Consider the following 22,998-nt stretch of genomic DNA (forward strand, 5'->3'; position numbering starts at 1 on the left):
GGATCATTTTTTAAAAGGAAGAGTAACTGGCTGGCTGAAAGGGAAAGGAGGGTGTTCAGGGAAGGGCATTACCATGCCTAGAATCCTCTGGTGAGGGAAGTAAGACCTATATGGTGAAACGGCATAAAAGGAAGGGCGGAAAGGACTAACATTGGGTTAAGAGGGGCTTGGATGATCTTGAAAGAAAAAAAAAAAATGGATATAGTGCCCAAGCCAGGGAGAGAGGACAAAAGGCAGACAGTGCGTCTATCATGCAGCCAACAAGGAGCAAGTGCTTTGATGCTGGAATACAATGGGAGAACATAACACACACCCAGCCTTTGATCTGAAGAAGCTTATAGTCCAGTGGGAATGGTATAAACAGGTTAAAAAAAAATACAAAAATCCAAACCACACTAAGCACCATAAAGAAAGTAGCATCAGTGGCCCACGTGTATATAATGAAAGGAGGACCTAGGAGGAGTGCTGGTCTAGGAACTGGGTGGAGAAAGAAGCAAGAATGTTTTTAATGAATTAGATAAGGGAGTAAATGAGAGGATCCAAAGGGCCTCTCAAGTTCATACTTCGGAAGACTAGTCTTTCACCTTCTCTGTGAAGAGTCTAAGAAGTATGGGGATAAGGAGGAGGTAGTTATCATATTGTCCCTACTGTTCTTGAGCAAAAGTCTCGTAAATATTAAGCATAAGGTATCTGTAATCTTCTTTGAGTTTCATTTTCCCAATGTAATTCTCATAAAGTACATTCATGCAACAAGGTAGAACTACTTCTCTCCTCCATGACAGAATCCTTAAAACCTCCCAAGGACAGCGAAACCCCAATGAACACAACTTTTAAAAAATAATATGGCATACTGGGAATGGCCATAAAGTTTCTAGAAAAATTCATGGTCTAATATGCAATGATTACAATCCAATAAATACCTCAAAACATTTGCTGCCAATGCTAATTGGAATGTGGATGACTTGAATACTAACTAATGGGGAGGGGGGAGAGCTCCTACTGTTGCACAAGCATTCTCAAAACGGTGCTCATCTTTTGTGTTTTAAGAAAAAACTTGAATTGCCAAGGTTCCTAGATAAAACTTAAATATTTTGAACTGGCCATGGCAGTTTATGGTAATTCTCACCCAAAGACTCATCAAATCATAAGCAGACTTATGAAGAGAAATGGTTTGGAGGGGATTTTTGAACATTACACACTGAATCTCACAATGGATACCAGCCTGATGAGCAATACAACAAAGATGTGTGAAAAGAACTATAAGACATATTTGATAGAAGAGAGATGTTAGAGCAGTCTACCTGCATTTTTTAAAAAATATCTTATTAAGCATATAAAGCAACTGAAAATGACCTTAACTATAGTTTTCTCAGTGTAAGAGGAAAATAAATTATTTTTCCTAGCACATAAAAAAAAGTTCTAGTCAGCAGCAATATTTTAAGGGTTACTTTAAAAAAAATACTCCTCAGGGTATGATCCCCTCCCCCACCCCATGCAGTCTTTTCTCCAGTGCAAATTATTGATTTGCCGACAAAAGTATTCAGAAAACAAGCATCTGACTATAGCATAAGCTACTGCTAATACAAAAGCTTTTGTGACGAGAAAAATTAGTACCTCAAATCTAAGAAGGTAAAACACTAAGTAGCAAAAATGAATCCTTTAAGAACTATCAAACCAAACAAAAAATAAAATTAGATATAAATTCAAGTTTTAGACTGTGGTCAATTGAGGTCTAGACAAAACCCTATGTTTGTTCACTGCCTAGTCTCCAGTCTGCTCCAAGTTTGAAAAGGTAATTGAACACAGTCTATAATTACTGGATTAGACACAGATGGGCTCTGTACATTTCAGGGGGAAAAAAAGCACTGTTTTGATTCATTTTATGATTGCCTGTAAGGTCAGACTTTTCAAAATGTACTTTCATCTGTTAAATGGTTTCTCAAATTCCCTGGGGTATATCTTCAATAACTGTGATGTTTTAAGCAATTTGGGCCTATCAGATCCTGTCTTTGAATGTAACTAGCTGCCCATTTTCTAGTATTATAAATGTGCATGTAGGTTAATTGCTACATCTCTTACATATTTTCTGAAGTTGCAGTTTTGGGGGAAAAACTGAAAAAATGTGCCCCTTTTCCGACAGGAATTGGTCATACTGATGGAGATTTCCAAGACAGGAAAAAAAACTTAGCTATTTGATAACAAATGATTTAGTGTCATCTAAAGACCATGAAAAGTATTTTCTACCTGACTAAAGTGAAAAACAGAAACAACGAAACATCAACATTTTAGACAAAAGTTGTAAGCAAACTTTAGAGTTCTTGCAACTGAATAATGTGTAAAACATGATTAACACATACTTGACGCAAATCCTATGCATTTTTTTGTAATAATTATAAATGACTGGGATGTATGTCATCTGTGCTAACACAAAAAAGAAAAACACTTTCTAACCTACAAGGAGAAAACCCCTACACATAACATTCTATATCACAATTAATGACATCATTATATAGCAATGTATTATAAATTCACAGTGGAAAATAATATCTAACTTGGAGAACTGGGAATTTGGGTCCCTTTAGGGTACTGTCTACCCTATTTCCAAACATCTCATATTAAAACAATTTATTCAATAGAGCTGGACATAAAATTTTTAATTATGAAAATCTGTGGCATACCCAACAGCTTGGGTTAAGATGCCATAAAAAGTCTTCTTTGCTTAGTATACTTAGCCACAGAAAGCAGGTTCTCAAGCTAAAGGCTGGGTCAAAGGAGCCCCCGACCCAACCACACAACCCCCAGGCAGAGCTGCAGAATTCCAAGAGCGGCTCTGTGCCCGCAGGAGTGAGGCTGCCAGAACATTCTTCATTTCATTCCCACCTTTCTTAACGTCCTAGGATGATTTTAGATTCTCCATCTTTGTTTAAATCTCCTTTCTGATCATAGCTTCATTTTCTATTCCCAAAATTCACTTCAGTTAGCTACTCTGTGATCCCGCTGGAATAGAAACATCCCAATAACCAAAAAAATTAAGAAGACCGTGTAGAATAAGGAATCATTCCCAAGAGTTTCTTATAGGTCTTAGGAAGTTAGTTTTGCGTGTTTCAACAAATAAGGAGAAACTTAATAAATAAAATTTTTTAAAAACCCTATGATGAAATTCATGAAATTACACATGCAAGCAGGAATCAGACAAAGAGTTACAGCCATGTAGTCAACCCACTGATCCTCTGTGAGATGCACAAATGTGATCTACTTATAACCTCCTCTTATCACAAAGCCAAGGGGTTTCTAAACCACACAGATAACCTTGTGTTTTTAAAACCACACTAATTTGAAAAGAGAAAGTTGTAGAGAGACGAATGCTTATATTACTATTTACATGAACACAGCTGTCATCGTTTCATTTATGCGTTCATATAAAGTTGTTGCAAATATAATGATCTCACATGTGCTAAGGAAGTGGTTTCATAAAAATTAAATCTATTACATATTTGTTGTATCTGTATGTAAAATGAACAGCTGCCTCTATTTTAGATCTCACGAATATTTGGATTTTCTTACAACAATTTGCTAAATGTAAGATACATTTGTATCTGAATGACCAGAAGCTCAGAGTACCACATAAATGCTGTAGAAAATTATTAACCATCTCCGTCCATGCTCTCCATAGAGCTCATACACAAAACAAAGATAATATCAGAATAAGGCATTTGTACAAAAAACCATGACAGAACATTAGCGTTGTTACTGTATGTTTCATACTTTCTTCCTAAGGGTGTATATAAAACTGAGAGAACAAGCCAACTGAAATGGTAAAACTGCCAAGCAGGGAAGTCTCTTTAGGTAAATCCATTTGTGACTTTAAACGGGAGTTTCACAAGACCGGTTACCAAAAACTGTGCTTTAATGTCGATTATAAACATGCAAAAAGTTCTTAAGAGGGTTTTTGAAAAAAGATATACACGCTATAAATTAATTCCGATCTTCCTTCCTTCCTCCCTCCCTCTCTTCCTTTCTTCCGTAATTTCATTTCCAAAGCCACAGAAAACATATTTTGAAAGATTATAGCATGTTGAATTTGATGTGTATTATTCTGCACTGAGGCCCGAGTTTAGCCTGGCTCTTGCTCACAATCATTTTGCTCACATCCACAGGCACTTTACTTTTTGACATTAATGTTTCAAATAAATTGCAAGCTTAAAATCATGAAACTGACTATAACAACAAAAGCCTGGAAAGATTTCTTCCTAGCCCTTCTCAAAAAAGGCCTTTCCCTTTTTAAACAATTTACATGATGTTTTATGGTCCTTTTAGAAGAGAATTATAGTAAATGGCACTCCAAGTGGGTTGTGTGAACCCACAAACCACTCCTCATAAAAACTGCTATAATTTTCCAGGACAGGGACAATAAAATATCATACATAAGCCAAAGCTAAATCACGGTGTGACCACAGCAACAAACACATTATTTTCATGAAAATTAAGCATGATAAAGCTAACAAAGAGATGACAAAGAGACAACTTCTGACAGATTTTTCTCAATCTACTTAGCATTTACACAAGCCTTTACAGAATTTTTCTCCATTTCCTCAATAGCTTGAAACACAGGTGCTAATCTAATGTTCAAGTTTTTATGTGTAATTCATCTGTTTTCAGTGAGATTAAGAAAATAAGTAACTTCAACTGTAGCGCAAAGAACACTTTAAATAATCCAACCAACCTACCGAAAATTATTAACATTTTTGTTTCTAATCAAATGTTAAACTTTATGGAAAGTTCTAATGAAATTTTTAGGAGATGCATTTCCAATTTCAGACCACTAGGGACCCATAAGTGTCTTCCATTCCCAAATCAGTAACTTCACAGTTAATGGAACTAACAGGCTGCAAAGAGGAGCCGCAGGACCCTCCTCCCTCACAGAACCACACTCGTTATCTGTAGAACAGATGAGAACGCTGCCCAGAGAAAAGTGGGTGAGCACGAGATTTTTAGAAGATGAAAGTTGTTCAAATGGTGTCATTCTTCAATCACCATCTACTCGGAAAAACTTCCCACTTTCCCTTTTCTCACAGTAGAATTATTAAACGTTAAAACTGAAAAAGAATATAAATGCTTTTCCGACCTGGGGGTGGGAGAAATGGTAGTACCACACTGATACAGAAAATAAAGCCTGCCTAATACAATTCACTGTAGCTGATCACAGCAGCTTATTGCTAAATCAGGCATAATACTAAAATTAGGATCGGTAAGCCAAGCCAAAAGATCTATAAAAGAATATCATTTACAGAGAGTTATCTTACGATGCAATAATCATGGTAAAATCAAACAACATTTTCTACTGAAATCTGTTATTATTAATTCTGGTTAGAGAGAACTATTTAAAATATTTACAACACTCCTTTAGAACAAAACACTGGGAGAGAACTGGAATGAAATAGTATAAAGCCCTGAGACAAGCTGATACAAATCTTAACAGATATATTTTACTGCTTGTTAGATTCCTAGCTAAAACGGATGGCTCTTTCTAGAGCAACAAATTATGCTAAACTTATACAGTACTTTTGCAAACAGCTCAAAGTTCCCGACACTTTCTAAAAGGTTACCGTTAATTCGCATTCCAAATTTCTAGAAGAATATGGCGGCAGTGATTCCATGAACCGCTAAGACACTGTACGCAGAAATCTGTTCTTCCTTCCACAGCCACACAAAATGTAAAATAGTAAGAATAAAACAATGAGCTAGAGACCAAACAATACAGCTGAAATGTGTACTGGTCAAATCCTTTCATACAAAAATGGACATTTTTACATGAACAAATATTTTTGCTCCTAAATCAAACTTTAGTAGGACACTTAAAAACTATTTATACTATTAGATATAAAGAACAAACAGTCACATTTAAATGACATGCTATTAAAAACGAACTCATTATTCTTGAGCTTAAATAAAATTGTTTATGATAAACTATGTCGTCGTATTTGTTCAGACAGTCCAGTGGGCCTTTGTTTGTGTTTATTGGAAATGCCTTCCATACACTGAGGCGCCAAATCAGAGCTTCCCAAATGGAATCTGCAGAGAAAAAAACACTGATTCCAAAAAGAAGACTGTGCAAACAATACCTAGTTCCAAGATAAATAAATCTACCCAAACCAACTAAACCGTTCTTCCAGGTTAATCAAAGACTCCTGCCTAGCAAAATCTATCTTTCAGAGAACATGAGACATCCACATGTCAGTCTTACACTTAAAATGATCTTCAGAATTTAAAATTTTTCATCAGCCCAAAGACAACCATGAACAATTTATCTAGTCTTACAAATTGATTTGAAAAATCTTGGAAGATGGGAAATATATTTCAACTCATCCTACAAAATCCAACCTGACTCCTCCTCTGTTTACCAAAGTCTACCCACCCCACCCCACTGCCTTTACCGGACTCTATGTTATTTGCCTAATATGGCAAAATCCTTATAAGCAAAAAGAATTTACTGAATCTCTTTTTGCTCCATGGCCTGGTTTCCTTTAGGTCCCCTCACTGACATTTCTTTGGCCCCACAGCATGGGGGTACAGGCTGATCTGCATGGCTGGCTATACAGACGCTTCATGAAGCCTTTACAATTGACCACACAAACACAATACCACAATGTAGGTCAACTTGTGCACTCAAATACCAACGTGAAATTTATATGGAAGTAAAGTAGAGACATAAATCTGAAAGGGTAGAATTCCACCCAATGATCCTAAAATTATTTCAAGGAATCAATCTCCAAGAATGCATCATGAAATCAGAAGAGCCCAGTTAAGCTTCGGGGGGGGGGGGGGCGGGGGGCGGGAAGAAGAAGAAAGAAAATGAAAGACTTTAGAAGAGGCAGCAAAGGTTTCACCAATCATTATATCATTGAGAGGACTCAAACTACAGATGAAGTTAGAATACAGAAGATTGTAGAAAGGGCATTTAAAATTATTAACTGATCAAAAATTTGTAGTTGTCATTAAAAAAAAATACAACTTAGCAATTCAGTTCAGAAAGAAGAATATCCCCAGGAACATACACATCTGTTTAATATTACAAGCCAACTGTCAACATCCTAAGTGAAGTTTTAATTTAATATTTTTTCTTTCTTGATGTTTTACCTTTAATCAATGCCTCATGAGAGTATCAGCTTTCTATAAGAAACTGTTAAATATAAAGAAATGTTATTGTAGCATGTTTATAAAATCATAGTTCGAGAACTTTTTATTTTTCCAAAGCCTGACCACAACTTAATTATCTGCAGGACATTCCAGGCTCACAATTGCAAGCTCCAGTTCCCAAGCAATTTTAAACAATATCTACTGTACAGGACAGAGGGTACACAACAGACCGCAACATGGTTATATTTCCAAAAGTCAGCATTAGGCCCTTTAGACATGGTTTTTATTTTCATTAAACAATATTTGTTTCCTCACTAATCATTAAATGGTTTTCATCACTATTGCCTGTTTTCCTTTCACATGCTGGTTATTAGCATCAGTGTTTGTGTTCGTAATAAATACAAAGGTGACCCACCCAGTTATTTAAAAATGAACATACACGACGTCTGGTTCAACGAGTGTTAGAGATTCCGCAACATACTCACACCCTGAATACCGTTCTATTTTCATCTAGACTCTAAAAAAACTTTCAGAGAGTAATAAGACTCTGTACATACTCCTTTAAATCAGATTTAAGCTTCATGCCTGCTTATGTTATTGTGGGCACACAGATCTAATCAGTGGTTCAAGACATTTACGTGGGAAAATGGAAGAGGAAGAAGAAAAGACAGCAAGTTCATATTCCTGACCATAATGGAGAGGAGCTGAAAATATTGCCAATTCCTACAGATGGATGAGAAAAGCAGCCTGATTAAAAGTAACATGCCAGTAACTGACCAAAATGCGGGGGAGCAACTAACAGAGCATTCCAGAACTTTAGGAATGACTCTGAGGAAGGAAAGCTTAAAAAAAAAAAAAAAAAAAAGCAAAAGAGAGAGAAAGTTGTATGCTACAGGGTTATTAGGAACAATTTAGAAATATGTCGTGTGGAACAAACAAACCTGCATCAAAATCAGAGATAAAATTCATAGCCAATAGAAAAAATAATCCAATAAATAATCTGGAAAGCCGTCAAGAAGTCTGATACTTGCATTACTGCATTGGAACCACCAGAGTTTTCAGGCAAATAAATTATTTAAGTCCAAATGGACTAGTTTTGGGTTTTGGATTAACTGGCCGGTGATATATGAACTCAGAGAGACAGAGATACACAATGCAGGGCATGCACACGTGTTTATTAGTTTGTGTTTATTTATCAAATACTTTATCACATTTCCTATGTGCCAGGCACTTTGAAAGTACTTCACTCTTTCAATCTTCCTAAACTAGGCACCACTTAATTCCCATTACATAGATCAGGAAATGAAGCTAAATAATTTATCTACAAGTCACCCACCAGTAGGTACTAGAGCGCAGAGTCCCTGCTCAAAACCACCATGCCACAAGCCATCCCAGGTGACATTAACTTTATCAAGATAAGAAGAGCTCCATTATTGGAGGGACCACATGCCTAACTTCTCTGACTCCTTCCTCTGCTGGTCTCTCAAATGTTGCCAACTGAGGCCCTCTTCTCATCTAAAATTCCCCTCTGGCAATCTTGCTCCTTCCTTAAGGCCTCAAACTCCACCTATACTCTGATGTCTTCCTGTCTACAGCCCTGGCTAGGGCTCGGAAACCTTTCCTGAGGTCCACTTCTGTATTTACAACTGACGAATACGTGTCCCTTGGCTGTTCAGCAGGCACCTCAAATAACTATAAAACTGAACACATTTGACCACCCACCTGGTCACCCACAATTAAAACCCTGAAGTAACCTAGAACCACTGATTTTCATCTCCTACATCTAATAAGTCCCAAATCCTGTCAAACAGATCTTGCATCTGTCCTCTGTCCTGCTTGGCTCAGGCCTTCACCACATCTTGATTAGACATGAAGGCTGCTCAACAGATCTTCCTCCTTGCTGCCGGTCCTTCTCACCTCTACTGGGTCTGCCAACAGCCAGCAGTAGGATCTTTCTAAAATCCATCCCTGATCACGTCAGTCCCCTGCTGAAACTTGTTATATGGTTCACCATGGCCTTTAGGATGATGCCCTTTCTTTCCCATTCTAAGGAATACCTTTTATCCTTCAAGACTCAGCTCAAGACTCACCTCTCCTATGAAGCCCTTCCTCCCAAGTGAAGAGGTCTTCACTTCAACTTCTGTAGCCATACATACTTTGATAACACCATTTTTTACAACACGCTTTAATTATTTGCCTCTAGGTCAGTCTTCTCACTAGACTATGAGTTTCTCCAATTCAGGGATTGTCTCACGTTTGTTTGCCCAATACCTACTTGTACGCGTGACACACGCTGGATGCTCAATAAATAGTAAGTGAATAAAGAATTCATTCTCAGAGACACCCTCCGTTCAAGGTGATATTAAAGTGATATTAATAGGGGCGCCTGGGTGGCTCAGTCGTTACGCGTCTGCCTTCGGCTCAGGTCATGATCCCAGGGTCCTGGGATCGAGCCCCGCATCGGGCTCCCTGCTCGGCGGGAAGCCTGCTTCTCCCTCTCCCACTCCCCCTGCTTGTGTTCCCTCTCTCGCTGTATCTCTCTCTGTCAAATAAATAAAATCTTAAAAAAATAAATAAATAAATAAAGTGATATTAATAATCTAAGGCAGAATGAAAGGGCACAATTTTGAATGCAAAGTACATTTATTGTTGGCCACCCACATCCACAGCTCTTGTCCTCCTGGAAATAGCTCCCCAAATTTCCTTTGGAAATCTTTCTTCCTCTCCTCTCAGCTATGTGTACTGGGTGGAAGTGACACTGGTCCGGCTGCTGGGCTGGGTCCTAAGTAGACCAACTAAGCATATGTCCTTTTCCTTTGGAGACAGGGATGGATTTAAGGATAGGCATACGTGTCAATTCCAAGATTCTGATGGATACTACAAGGAAAGAGCCTCTCTCTTCCTCCAGATGGAGTATTATGGGAAAGTCAAGTCTGCAAGTACTACAGCTTTTTGGCTACCATGAAGGAAGAGCTTGGAGGGGCCCTAAAGGAGATGCTAACACCATGAATGGCAGAACAGAGAGAGTGAGAAAAATCAGGCCTTTGGTGACACTGCTATGTCCCCTGGGTCCAGCCATGCCAGAGGTTAAGTCACACCACTAGACTTGTCAGTGATATAAATCAATACATTCCCGTGATCATTTCAGCTAATTTGCATTGGGTCCTAACTTGTAGCCATAAGGCTGCTGATGCAGTAAGTTAGTGTTTATGGGAAGAAATCAAGCTACACATATGAAGAAATGCACAGAAAAAGGAGGCAGAACAAAGGGTGAGAATGAGCAGCAAGTTAAACCTGACAGGTGATAAAAACAGTGAACAGGGTGCTCCGGACACAAGGAAGAGAGAGGTTCAAGGTGCCCGCCATTCCAGGCGGCACTAACCAGGCCCTTGTATGGGTAGCCTGTGGGCCACTTATGAAAAGAATAAAGTTTTATAAAGAGCTAGAAAAAGAAATAAAAAAATAACAAATGCTTCTTTTTAAAAAGGCCTTTATGAGAAAAAGAAAAGGCTGTGGGATAATTTAATCTGGAGAAAGCAAGTCCTCGAGGCAACTGAACTTGGTGAAGGGTTATTTATAAGGAGGTGACTGAACAGCTGTTCTCCAATTTCACAGGGAAAAGAATTAGAGGAAATTGATTTACATTTCAGCACGAAGCTGAGGCAGGCAAAAGGAAGAAGTGCTGGAGGGAGAACTGTTAATGATGAAAAAAGGCTAAATGAAAAACTGGATTTTTATGGCTTTTAAAAGATGGAAAATCACCTATGCTGATTAATTTAGTTTTGAGTCAAACTAGTAAACACACATTTGAGAATGCCTTCTATTCATTTACTCACATACCAAGTACTGAAACCCTACTGTGGGCCAGGCGTGGTGCTAGGCCTGGGAACACAGAAATGATTCAGAAGTGACTGCCCTGTCCAAAGGCTCGTAGCTAGCTACGAGAGCCACGGCGGGAAATACAAAGAAGCATCAAATCAGAGTCCCACCTCTCCTTTTCCACCCCCACACCCAAAGGTATAAGCAATATAGTTTGAGACAGCACAACAGCAGCTAGAAAGTTAAGCAACGATGCAATCATTAAACGAGAACACAAAAACAGTCACGCGAAGGCTGTCACAGCCAGAATTCCTTGCTTAATGAGTAATATGGCAGCAAACACTTTGAATTCAGGAGAAAGAGACTAGTGTAGGAGAGAACGTGGCTTTCAAGATGGGGAGAATTTGAGTAAGTGAAGGGAAGCGAGCCATCCACGCAAGAGAAACAGCGGGAGCCAAACAAGGAGACAAGAAAGCAGAGAAGGCTGTACATGGAGTAGGCGGGTTAAAGCTGGTGGGATGATCGAGGAAGCATCGGGTGTAAAAATGGAAAAGTGGGTAGTTCTAGCTTTATAAGGGCCTTTGAACGCAGGCCAAATAACAGGCATTTGTTGTGTGGGGAGTGAGCAGTACTGAATGCTTCTGTGCAAAGTAACATGATGAAAGCAGCATTTTCAGCCCAGTGGCTTGGCTCCAAAGGAGACGGAGGGCTCAGTACAGTTGCATCACAACTCCGGCTCAAGATGGTGAGGGTCTGAACCCACACGGTTGCGGTGGGATGGATGAGAAAGAGGAAGCCGAGGCATCAACTTACTTAATTCGCTTCACAAATGTGTGTGGACCTCTGCACGGTGCTCTGTGCTGTGACGGGGAGTGCAACACAGTCCCCGTCCCCTCGGGCCTGAGAATAAACTGGCTGGGGTAGGCCAGGGAAAGGGAGACCGACGGACACCCCTGCAAAGACGGTGCTCAGTGTGGATGAGCGTCTGGTGGGCTTGCATTCCGAGAATTTTCTTTACACAAGCTGGAACAACGACAAAATGCCAAAATATAAACAGAAAAACCAATCCTCCCAAAATATCACTCCATGTGTATCATGGGAGATACTGATTTTTATTACCAGTTTGAGTCATGGAAAAGTATAGAAGCAAATATGCCCATAGTGACTGAGCTGTACCAAGTAATGAATATAAAAAAGGCTTTTAAAAAAGAGAGAAGGTCTTTTTTAGGACTGAAATGTTTCCAGATTTCATCTTTTGACATAACTGAGATATATTCAGACTTCCCACTTACCCACAGATAAGTATTTAGAAGCTTTCAGAAAATTCATCACCTCTCCTTGATATCTTTTTTTTTTTCCCTTCCTTCCCTTAATTTAATTTTGATTTAACTTCCTCTTGTCACTGCTTGCTTACAAATCACAGCCTCTATGTCTGGAGTCAATTAGGGATATAAAGTACCCCACCACGGCTTCATCTGGGGACCCATTTATATATATTTTCTTATTTCAAGAGTAGAGCTAAGAGCCCATAACACCAAAAGTTTCCAATCAACCATCACATTCTATTCTTTGGAAAAGTATGCTTCTCTCCACAGTTAAGAAGGCGACATCAAACTACAAATTTTGCAAGAATATTTCTTTTCCACCTGTATAAAGATGAATTGTGCTTTGGGAATTCATTTGCAAAAAATGGGTTGAGTGTGTGTAATACATGTTTAATAGCAGTAACATTTAAAAATCTTTCTACCATTTAAAATTAAATGTAATTTCCTTATTACTTTAATGGAATCCCTTGGAGTTAAAGTATTTAACTAGTCGCTTGCACATCAAGTATTCATTATATAATTCCCTTTAAATATTAGGTATATTAAGTACGTAAACTGTCCATTGACAGAGTAAAAACACACATTTCCACTGAAACAGAAACAGGAGAAGAACAAGGCAGCTTGATTCAGAATCTGATAATGGGTTACAGATTCTCTTCCAGTGCAGATTTATAGTCAAAATGCTGTAAGAGCCATTTACCACCTCTAACCTTTCAGGTCATATTTGGAAGAGAAGTATGAACTGCCACATCACTAAGAGAAAATCTGTCTGAGGCTAAAATTCTTGACTTTTCCCTACTGCAGTGTTGAGCTACAAAGGGGGAGAGAGAGAAATAGACCTCCTACGAAAACCACCTTAAATAAAAAGGTAGAGATGAATTGTATAAGGTCTATCCATGGGAAGGAATTCCTTTGTCACTGCCTTTCAGTGGGGCTACAATGCAATTCTGTGTATTCCTGGCTGGTACCAGCCTGACGAACCCCATCCTACCCCACAGGACACCTGACAGACACAAGGAAAAAATCCTAGGGTGGGCAGACATCCCGAGTCATGGATTATGGATGCAAAGCCTCTACCACACTCCAAAACCAACCCCTCTCCCTTCCAGCCCTCCAATCTCCTGCTGGACCTCCCACTGGCTGAACCCAATCAGGAGCCAGGGAACAAGGAAACCCAGGCAAGCACTCCATAAAAATCAGCCTCCTGGGGCAAGACCAGAGTGGAAACAGTAGAGAATGGATCTGGAGGGGCCAAAGGAAAATACAAGGCACACTCCATTACCTATTTCTCACACTCCTTCCATTACACTGAGCTTTTCTCTTTACCGTCCTGTGCTTTCCCACCTTGGAGGCTTTGTCACACGTTCCTGTCCTACTTCTCCTTTCTCCATTCTCACACGTGGAAAATCTATGAGTCCCAGCTTCTTCCACGAAGTCTCCCCTCAACCTTACCCAGAAGTAGTAATCTCTTTATCCTCACAATTCTTGAAGTTCCTCTACTAAAGAGGTCTATAGTTATGAATATGTCTTATATTTATTAGTTTACTTATCACCCAAGTATTTTATGTATCCGTTTACTTATTTACTATAAGTTTCCCATTACAATACTGGGGCGCCTGGGTGGCTCAAGCAGTTAAGCATCCAACCCTTGATTTCAGCCCAGGTCATGATCTCAGGGTCGTGTGATGAAGTCCCATGTCGGTCTCCGCACTCAGTGTGGAGTCTGCTTGGGATTCTCTTTCTCCCTCTGCCCCTCACCCCATGAAGGCTCTCACTCTCTCATAAATAAATAAATCTTAAAAAAAAAAAAAAAAAGAATATAACCTCCACAAAGGCAGAGATTCTGTCTTAACTTGGCTCCACCCCACGGCCAAAAACAGTGCATAGCCTATCCTAGATGCTCAATAAATATTTATTGATTGAATGAATGAATGAATGAATGCCCCCTTCTAGAGTGTAAGCATTTAATGGCCAAATCAAAGTCTCTCTCACCTATCCTACATAGCAATCTAAATGCCTTCCTTACTCATAGGCAGATACTCAAGCAACAGGAGCTGGTAATAAAGCAGTTGCCATTGAATGAGAATCTATACCATACCAGCTACAGTGCCAACAGCTTTACATACAGTATCTCCTTCAATCCTCACAACAACCCTAAAAGGTAGTGTGGCAGAACTATGCCTTCAGGATCGAGGCCCTCATTCCCCCAACTTCCAGAACTGCCTGCCGATGGCTCCCAGCTAAGTCTGTCTATGGAACTGCCCTCAGTGGAGGGAAGCTGCTTCACCCAACATTATGGTTCGAAACCCTGGGGGAAGCCCGCATCCAATGGCTGGCCACCGCAGCAGCTTCAAAGGCCTGACCCCTTGCCTCACCTGGGTAATTCTGAAAAGGCATCTTGGCTCTGCAGTTCTCCACGGGACCAACTATTGAGTGAATCCACAAAATAACAAACTGGTACCCCAGATGAAAAAACAGAATCAACACTTTGTCAAATATCTATAATGTAAAAATCGGGTCTCCTTCCTTCTCAGCGATTTTACTAACTGAAACCATAAATCTTTTCACTTTTTCCTCAAAAACAGACCACAACACTACCTATACAAAACGTATGGTCACTGGGTAATTCTCAATTAAGAAAAAAAAAAAAAAAAAAGTTTGGTTTGTATTTCCCCTCCCACAAGCGAGTCAGGAACTTTCAAATATATAGGATTTATGGACCAAAATATGCTCCTGAGGATAGAAGATGATAGGACAACACGCCAAGGAGAAAATCACCAGTGATCTGACCTGCGGAATGCCAAGACCTGGGACAGCGCTCACCATGTGCACGGCCGTGCATTCAAAGTCCTAGGAACCCAGGGCACGCTCATCGTCCTCGTCCTCACGTCATCCTGGGCAGCTCACTTAACCTTCTGAACCTCGGTTTCTTCATGAGGAAAGGAACCTCATCTGTAAGGATAGTCGACTAAATGAGAATGCTCTTTGCACAGTGCCAGGTAGAATAGGTGTTCAACAAGTGGTGGCTATTACTATTGCTGATGAGTTTTCAGAATGACAATCAGAAAGGTAAAACATCCACACAACATTTGTGGATGATTTTCTCGTAGAGCTTCAGAAAGTCGGAATTGAAAATCCAGCTGACTTACAGGAAAATTACTCCCTTCACAAAAGGTTTTACTGCAGACTTCCTTTAAATAGGGGCCCCCTCTGTTGTGTATTTAATATACAATCAGATACTGCTTACTCATGACACTTTTCTCATCAAAAGATATTAATTCTTCTCTATTTCCTACCACAGCAAAGAAAAACTCATCTGCTGGGAGTTTTATTTTTTGTTTTGCTTTTCATTTCAAAAGTAATATGTGCTCATTAAAGAAATTCAGGATGATGGAAGCAGAAAAAGAAATCACCCTGAGTCCTCTCTCCCAGAAACAGCCACAGTGAACTTGTGGTGTATTCCCTTCTGATCTCTATTTCCACGCCTAGAGTTGTTGTTTTGTTTTTTTTTTCTAATTTCATATACATAATTTTGTCTTGTTTAAAGATTTATTTATTTATTTTAGGAGGGGCAGAGGGAGAGGGAGACTCCCTGCTGGTGGGGAGCCTGATGCGGAGCTTCATCTCAGGACCCTGAGATCATCACCTGAGCCAAAATCCAGAGTCGGACGCTTAACCAAGGGAGTCATCGAGGCACCCCTCGTATACATAGTTTTAATTATATCTGGTTTTGGTAGTAACTTTATAAACCTAACGTGATAATATAAGCAATTTTTCTCATGCCATGACCTCCTCTTCAGTGTGCCATGTTTCCCTAATAATTTCCCTGTACTTGGGAATATTGCTACCTGTCTCTTCGTAAAGTAACTGTGACAGTTGCCACCACAATGATCATCAAAATCACCACCGTCATTATTATTAAAACTACTGCTGTTTTTTTTTTTAATGTTTTATTTATTTATTCATGAGAGTCAGAGAGAGAGAGAGGCAGAGGTAGAGGGAGAAGCAGGCTCCCCGCCTAGCAGGGAGCCCAATGCAGGACTCGATCCCAGGACCCCGGGATCATGACCTGAGCCGAAGGCAGTCGCTTAACCATCTGAGCCACCCAGGCGCCCCTACTGCTGTTAGTTTTTAAACTCAAAGACCTCCTACTTCTGTAAGACAGAACATTCATATTCATTTTTATTTTCTTCAGTTTTGCTTTGGCAATGAAATCTTTAGTTCATCTAGAAATATATTTTAATGTGTATACAGTAAGATATGAACAAAACAACAAAAAAGCCAGAGCATTTTTTCAGAGTGCTAACCAATTATCCCCAAATCATCTTGAGTAAGCCTTCTTTTTCTTACTGATTTACAATGCTTCTTTTATCAAGAAAAGGTTACACATACACACCTGGCCTTATATGCTTCACTGATTCAACCCATATACACATGTACTTTTTGTCTTTAAAATGTTTTAGTATCTGGCAAAACTAGTATCCCCGCCCCAACACACACACCCTTCCACTCTTCAACAATTATTCTCACACATCCTTTTTTCTAGGTGAATTTCAGGACCACCTGCAGGTTTCTCTCAAAAGAGTTCTGTTGCAATTTTGATGAAAGCTGCACTAAACCTACATATTAATTTAGGAATAACTGATGTCTTTACAACATTTTTTCTTCCCTTCCAGTACACAATATGTGTTTCTATTTATTCAAGTCTTCCGTATCCCTCCACAAAATTCTGAAGTTTTCTTCAAACGGGACATGTCCATTTCTCATTAAGGTTATTTCTAGAAATGCTTTTTGTTACTACTGTAAATGTTTTCATTGAATTTTAAGTGGTCATTAATTAGATATAGGATGGCCACTGATTTATGTGCATTTATGCTGCACAAGAGCTCTGGAGGCCTCTGGGGTAAGGCCATAAAGCACCTCCCCCAATTTAACTCACACTGCCCACAAAGAAGCACCATTGGCTCAATCAGCCAGTTTCCTGTCACTGAAAAAGTCCATGCTCACACCCACCATCTACTCAATTTCACTTGCTCAAGGCTCTGCTCCAACTTAAAAGCTTTTCTGACTACCTCCCCCTAACTATTATCCACCCCTCTTCTATACTCTTCCAGCACTGATAAGAAGTTCTAATATATTTAACCCTTAAAAAAAATAGGAATAATTTTCCTTTCATCAATATTAGAACATCAATTTTTTTTATAATTGAGAAAAGATTAAACAGAAAACAAGTGAAATTATAGATTTTTTACCTTTTTAGGGGATTATAAACTTGAAACAAATTTGGTGAAATGTATTATTGTTTAAAATAGTGATAAACTGAAAGCAGCCCAAAGATCTTCCCGTAGGGGTTCAGGTAAATAAGTTATGTGAAACTATTTATCTATTTATTTAGAGAGAGGGAACCCTAAGCAGGCTCCACACCCAGCACAGCCCGAGGTGGGACTCCATCTCACGACCCTGAGATCAGGACCTGAGCCAAAACCAAGAGTCAGATGCTTAACCAACTGAGCCAGGCAGGCGCCGCTATGTGACACTATTTTTAATGACTACACAGCCAAATAAATTGGTGACACAGAACAATACATACGGACGTAGAAAAATGTTCACAATATACTGTTAAGAAAAAAAAAAGAGGGCTACCTAACAGCAGTATAGAAAAATTCTTTTTGTTTAATAGGAAAAATGTCTGGAAGCTATGTACCAAGATTGTAGTAGGGGCTATCTCCGGCCAGGGGTACTATCTGTGAACTTTATTTTCCTTTTTATTCTGTTTAATGAGCACTTACTACTTTTATAGTCAGATTTAAAATAATTAGAGAACTTCAAAAACCTATCCTGCGGTCTCTCTAATAGTCCAGTCTCTCTAATAGTAGAGAATCACTATTAAATCAAATGCATTTGTAGAAAGAAACATACCAAATGTCAGCTTTGAAAAACAAACTCATTGTCTCATCTAGGTGAAAAATTATGAGTACATAGGAACTCGAGGAGAAAGTGACACAAGACACTGAGCAGTTGTCACTGCAAAAAGCATTTTAAGATATATCCTGGGACTTTCAAAAAGAAGAGTACTGAATCCTGGAACCATCCTGTTGAAAAGGTCCTCAAGGATTATCTAGCCAAAGCCCCTCATTGAAGAAACAAGAAAAAATGAGAAACGAACCAAAAAAAAAAAAAGAGGTTAGGTGAGTTTTCTAAGATCACATAGTGAATGACAAAGTCCAAAAGTATTCATAATTCAAAACCTATGCTTTCTAATTCTTTTCTCGATTCTGGAGTCAAGATGTGCTGCAGTCTGTCACTTTTACTTAGGCTGTAAAAATGCAAATGTTCATTCACCAGGGTTTTCTTATCGTCCATCTAAAAAGTGAACAGGAATGTGTACAATGGTTTGAAATGGGAAGATTCACTCTCTTGGTCAATTTTACCTTATGTGCTGCAACACTTGTGACAAACAGCCACACACTGAATTGTGACAGGGAGGAGCTAGCAGACTCTAGTGCTTACACACTCTGAGAACCCGAAAGTCAGGAAGAAAACAGTACTACTGAATCTAAAATTACAACTGTGCTGCAGGCTTCTCATGTCGAAGTTACGGGAGATCATCCAGCACATCATCCTTTCACTCCTCTGGTTTACTCGCTCTCTTTTAGGCGGGCTCTGAAGGGGCCCTTTTCAAGTCAATTTTAAACCCAGTGTGTCATAAACACGGTAAGCTGTCTATACACAAGCCGTAATGAACCACTGTAGACCTCACTGATACTTTGCCCACCAGAGGGAGCCCATATGGGTTTCCAGTAACAAGAAACCTCAAAACATCAAGTTTGTATGAATTCTGTTCTTAGAATATTATTCATAGTATCCATATTGTAAAATCACTGAATAATATTGTATTTCTATCCTCCCCAAAAGATAAAAGTTAAATGAGATCAGGTACATGAAGTCCTTATCAGAGCTCCTAATCTATAACAGAAGCCCCAAAATGACTGATTTTCCAAAATTTGTATCCTCTTGAGTACTAATTACACTGCTCAAAATAAATGAACTAACTTTTATACAAGTTGATGTGAGTTTGGTTGATAGCTGTTCCGATAGATGGTTCTACCCTCAATATGTTGACAAATCTGGTTCTCAAGCCTGAGGGACAGCCAGACCCTGAACAGGAATAATTCATTAAAAATGTCATCCTCGGGGTGCCTGGGTGGCTCAGTCGTTAAGCACCTGCCTTCAGCTCAGGTCATGATCCCAGGATCCTGGGATCGAGCCCCGCATCAGGCTCCTTGCTTCACGCTAACCCTCTCCTACTCTCCCTGCTTGTGTTCCCTCTCTCGCTGTGTCTCTGTCAAATAAATAAAATCTTAAAAAAAAAAAAAAAGTCATCCTCAGGGGACCCATTTCAGCAGCCCTGTCCTACCTAGTAGGTGATACACTGAACTGCTGGTGACCTGCCAGCTAGAAACTGAGAAGAGAGAGAACTGTTTGGCCCATTCTAGATGTTTCTTGGCATGAAGGAGAAAACCAACGGACTACCCCTGCGCACCATGCCTCTGTAGTATGTGATACAATCATCACCACCAAGATGAGTCTCTTTCAAGAATGAAGAAAGCAGAACTGAGGGGAACAGAACTTTGCACAAGAACCTGGCATCGAAAGGAGCCCCAGTGAGTCTCTATTCCCATCTGCAATCTGGTGAGCCTGACTCATTCACAAGGCCCAGGCCAGAGTTTTGCTGGATGTGAGGCCCACTGCACATCTCCATGCAATTGGCTGGGCATATGTCCCAGGTGCCTATTTTGTAGACTCAATGGTCTCCAATATAGAAATATGACAAAGTGGGAGGACCCCACTGGGTTCCAGCTATGCTCTCCAATTCAGGTTTACCCAAAAGCACTGCCAATGGAGACTTATCCACCACCTGCTGTCTTTTTTTTTCTTTAAGATTTATTTATTTGAGAGAGAGAGCAAACTCGAGTGGTAGGAGGAGCAGAGGGAGAGGGACAAGCAAACTCCAAGCCGAGTGTGGACCCCAACAGGGGGCTCGATCCCACGACCCATGAGATCATGACCTGAGCCAAAATCAAGAGTCCGATGTTTAACTGACTGAGCCACCCAGGCGCCCCCACCACTTGCTGTCTTCATAAAACTCCAATGTCCATCAGGCTCCTTGGATGTATTCTCTATGTTTAGAACTGAAAGAAGGCCTAAGTAACTGGCATTCCACTCTAACTTTGAAAAAAAAACTTATTGTGAAGTCTATTACCGTAACTTTCCAGCCAGAAAGATGGGAATTATTCTACTTCTTCCTCTTTCTAACCCCACTTGTTATTGCCTCCTGCATATCTGCTTCATCCATCTACGCCTGTCCAACCTTACCGTCAACCAGTTCACCGCTTTCTCCTGACTGCCTGCAACAGCCTCTTAGTTAGCTCTTCTAGGTCCGCCTTGTTACACTCCAAACCCACCCTCAATATTGCTGATTATTTTAAATCACAAATATGATCCTTTCATGCCTCTGCTTGCTTAGCTCAGAGCACAAATCCCAAACTCTGTAGCACTGCTGATGGGGCTCTTACCCAAGGGGTGGCCCACTTCCCCTCTATAGGACCAGAGAGAAAATGTTTTGGCTTCGCAGGCCCCTACAGACTACAGCTCTGCCGCTCCAGCACAAAAGCATCCCTAGCTTATATGTACACAAACGAAAGTGGTCACATTTCAAGAAGACCTCGTTTTCAGAAAGTAGGCAGCAGGTCAGCCCAACTGGCCCACCTGCTCCATCCAATCCCACAAAGCCTTATCTCCTGCCACTCTGACCCTCCCCCAGGCCTCGTCCAGAAAAGGGCTCCCCTGCCGCAGTCTGGCCTCCGCTCTCCCCCCATCACCCTGTGTTGTGCATCGGGGCCTCTGCTTATACTCTTCCTTCTGGCAGGAACGTGATTTATCACCTTTCCTTCGTCTGGTGCAAGAGTTCTTGTCCTTCAAAGTCCAGGCTGATCTCCCACTGACTTCCCCTCAAGGAGATTTATTTACCCTTTATTTGTATTTCCAAAGCATAGGTCTCATAGCTTTTTGTGTGCTCACAATGCCTGAAACATACTGGCTGTTCAATACTTACAGAATGATGAAGTAAATGAATTACTGAATAAATAGAATTTTAAAAGTTGCAGTCTTCATAAGTTCTGGAAAAAACTCAGAAGGGCAACCCACACAGAGGGCTATTAATACCATGAAAGTCTCTAGCACTGAGTTCTGCTTACAGTACACAGTTAATATGATCCATAAAAACACAGTATCATGAAACTAAAAGAGGCCTTGGAGAACATTAACACAGTGGTTTTTAACCTGGGTGTCTCTGAGTCCTATGTTTGATGCCCAAGGGACTCCTCAAGGAGAAGGGGGAAGGGTGGCAGAGGGACAGGTTGGCTAATGAATCTCTTTCTTCCTAGCCCCCTCCCTCCAGCCTTAGCCAAAGCTGCTCTTTATCTCATTTGCAATAAGGTTTCTGTTTTAAAAAAGAAAAAATCTATATGATTCAACAAACTCATGCTCTGTTTGCAGCCTGCATCCTAAACCTGCATTATTTCCTGATCTATTCCTGTGGCCCTGTGTCCAGCTTCTCACTGACCCCTGGCACCTGCTGCCTGATACTGCTTCTTAGAAGCATGCTCCCTGGACTGAAATCCCCAGTTTAGTCAGTTTTATACTCAATCCTTGGAAAAAAGTCTATTGCCAGCTACTCTGGATAATAATCCAGGTGGTCCCTCCCAGCTCAACTTCTGGGTCCCTACACTGGCACACAAGGTCAACCATGTGATTTCAAAGGAATCAAGGAGGACCTGGGGAATCAATGCTGAGAGGGTTATAGCTGTCACTCAGATAGTTGTCAACTCAAAAGTTGTGCTATTTATATGTCTGCTTCTCCACTAGACTGTGAACTTCTTGAGGTAGGAACTGAACTTTATAATAAAAGATACTATTTAATGTTTACTCCAGATACTGGATTAAGTGTAAATGGATATTGATTGTGTAATATTCAGGAATCCTATTAGGACCACACATTTCTAGAATTGGAAGGAGCCTTGCACAGAGATCAACTAGCTCCAAAACTGAAAGCAAAGTGACAAGCAATATTGACTACCTAGGTCCCTGCCCTGTCTAGAACCTATGGATTCAGTGGTGGACCACACAAAGTCTTTGTCTTCACAAAGCACAAATTCCAGTGGATTCACATAAGTGCAAGGTCTGTATCAAATGGATACATGATATGTTAGATAATGAAAAGAATAAAGCAGGGTGAGGGACAGGAAGAGGATGCTACTTTACACAGGGCAGTCAGGGAAGGTCTCACTGAGGCAACATTCGAGCAGATACCTGAAGATCAAACCACATAGAATCTGGGCGAGAAGTGTCCCACGTAGAGGCAACAACAAACATAAAGGTCCTAAGGTGGGAACCTATCTGTTCATGGGAGAAAAGCAAAGGGGTTAGGGCAGCTGGAACAGAGTGAGCAAGGGGAAGGTGGCAGGAGACGAGATCAGACAGGGAGCCGGACCAAAGCATCTGGCTTTGGGCCCCTATAAGAACTTTGAATTTTAGCCAGAAACTCAAGATAATCAGTTCCTTGAAAACTCAAAATAAATAGAAGACAGTCAGCTTTCACAAAAGCAATGTGTAATACAGAAAACTTCATCTGCGAGCCTTATCTGAAAATAGACTT

At 40.2% G+C, this 22,998-nt stretch overlaps 1 protein-coding gene across 3 annotated transcripts in view; it reads right to left on the reverse strand.

Annotated features, from left to right (window-relative positions):
• The window catches only part of STX18 (syntaxin 18), a 117,385-nt gene that overhangs the window by 89,135 nt on the left and 5,252 nt on the right, over nt 1–22,998 (reverse strand). The window contains exon 1 of one of the 3 annotated variants that reach the window (XM_035005323.1): nt 15,105–15,500. The exons of the other annotated variants lie outside the window; for them this stretch is intronic. Within the exon in view, the coding sequence (XP_034861214.1) occupies nt 15,105–15,107 (3 nt within the window). The 5' untranslated portion in view covers nt 15,108–15,500. Of the gene's footprint in view, nt 1–15,104; nt 15,501–22,998 lie in introns of those variants that run through there. 3 annotated transcript variants of the gene reach the window in all.

Source organism: Mirounga leonina, unplaced genomic scaffold (assembly GCF_011800145.1).
Source record: "Mirounga leonina isolate KUSES-001 unplaced genomic scaffold, KU_Mleo_1.0 Mir_129, whole genome shotgun sequence".
In the NCBI taxonomy this organism is placed as follows: Eukaryota; Metazoa; Chordata; class Mammalia; order Carnivora; family Phocidae; genus Mirounga; species Mirounga leonina.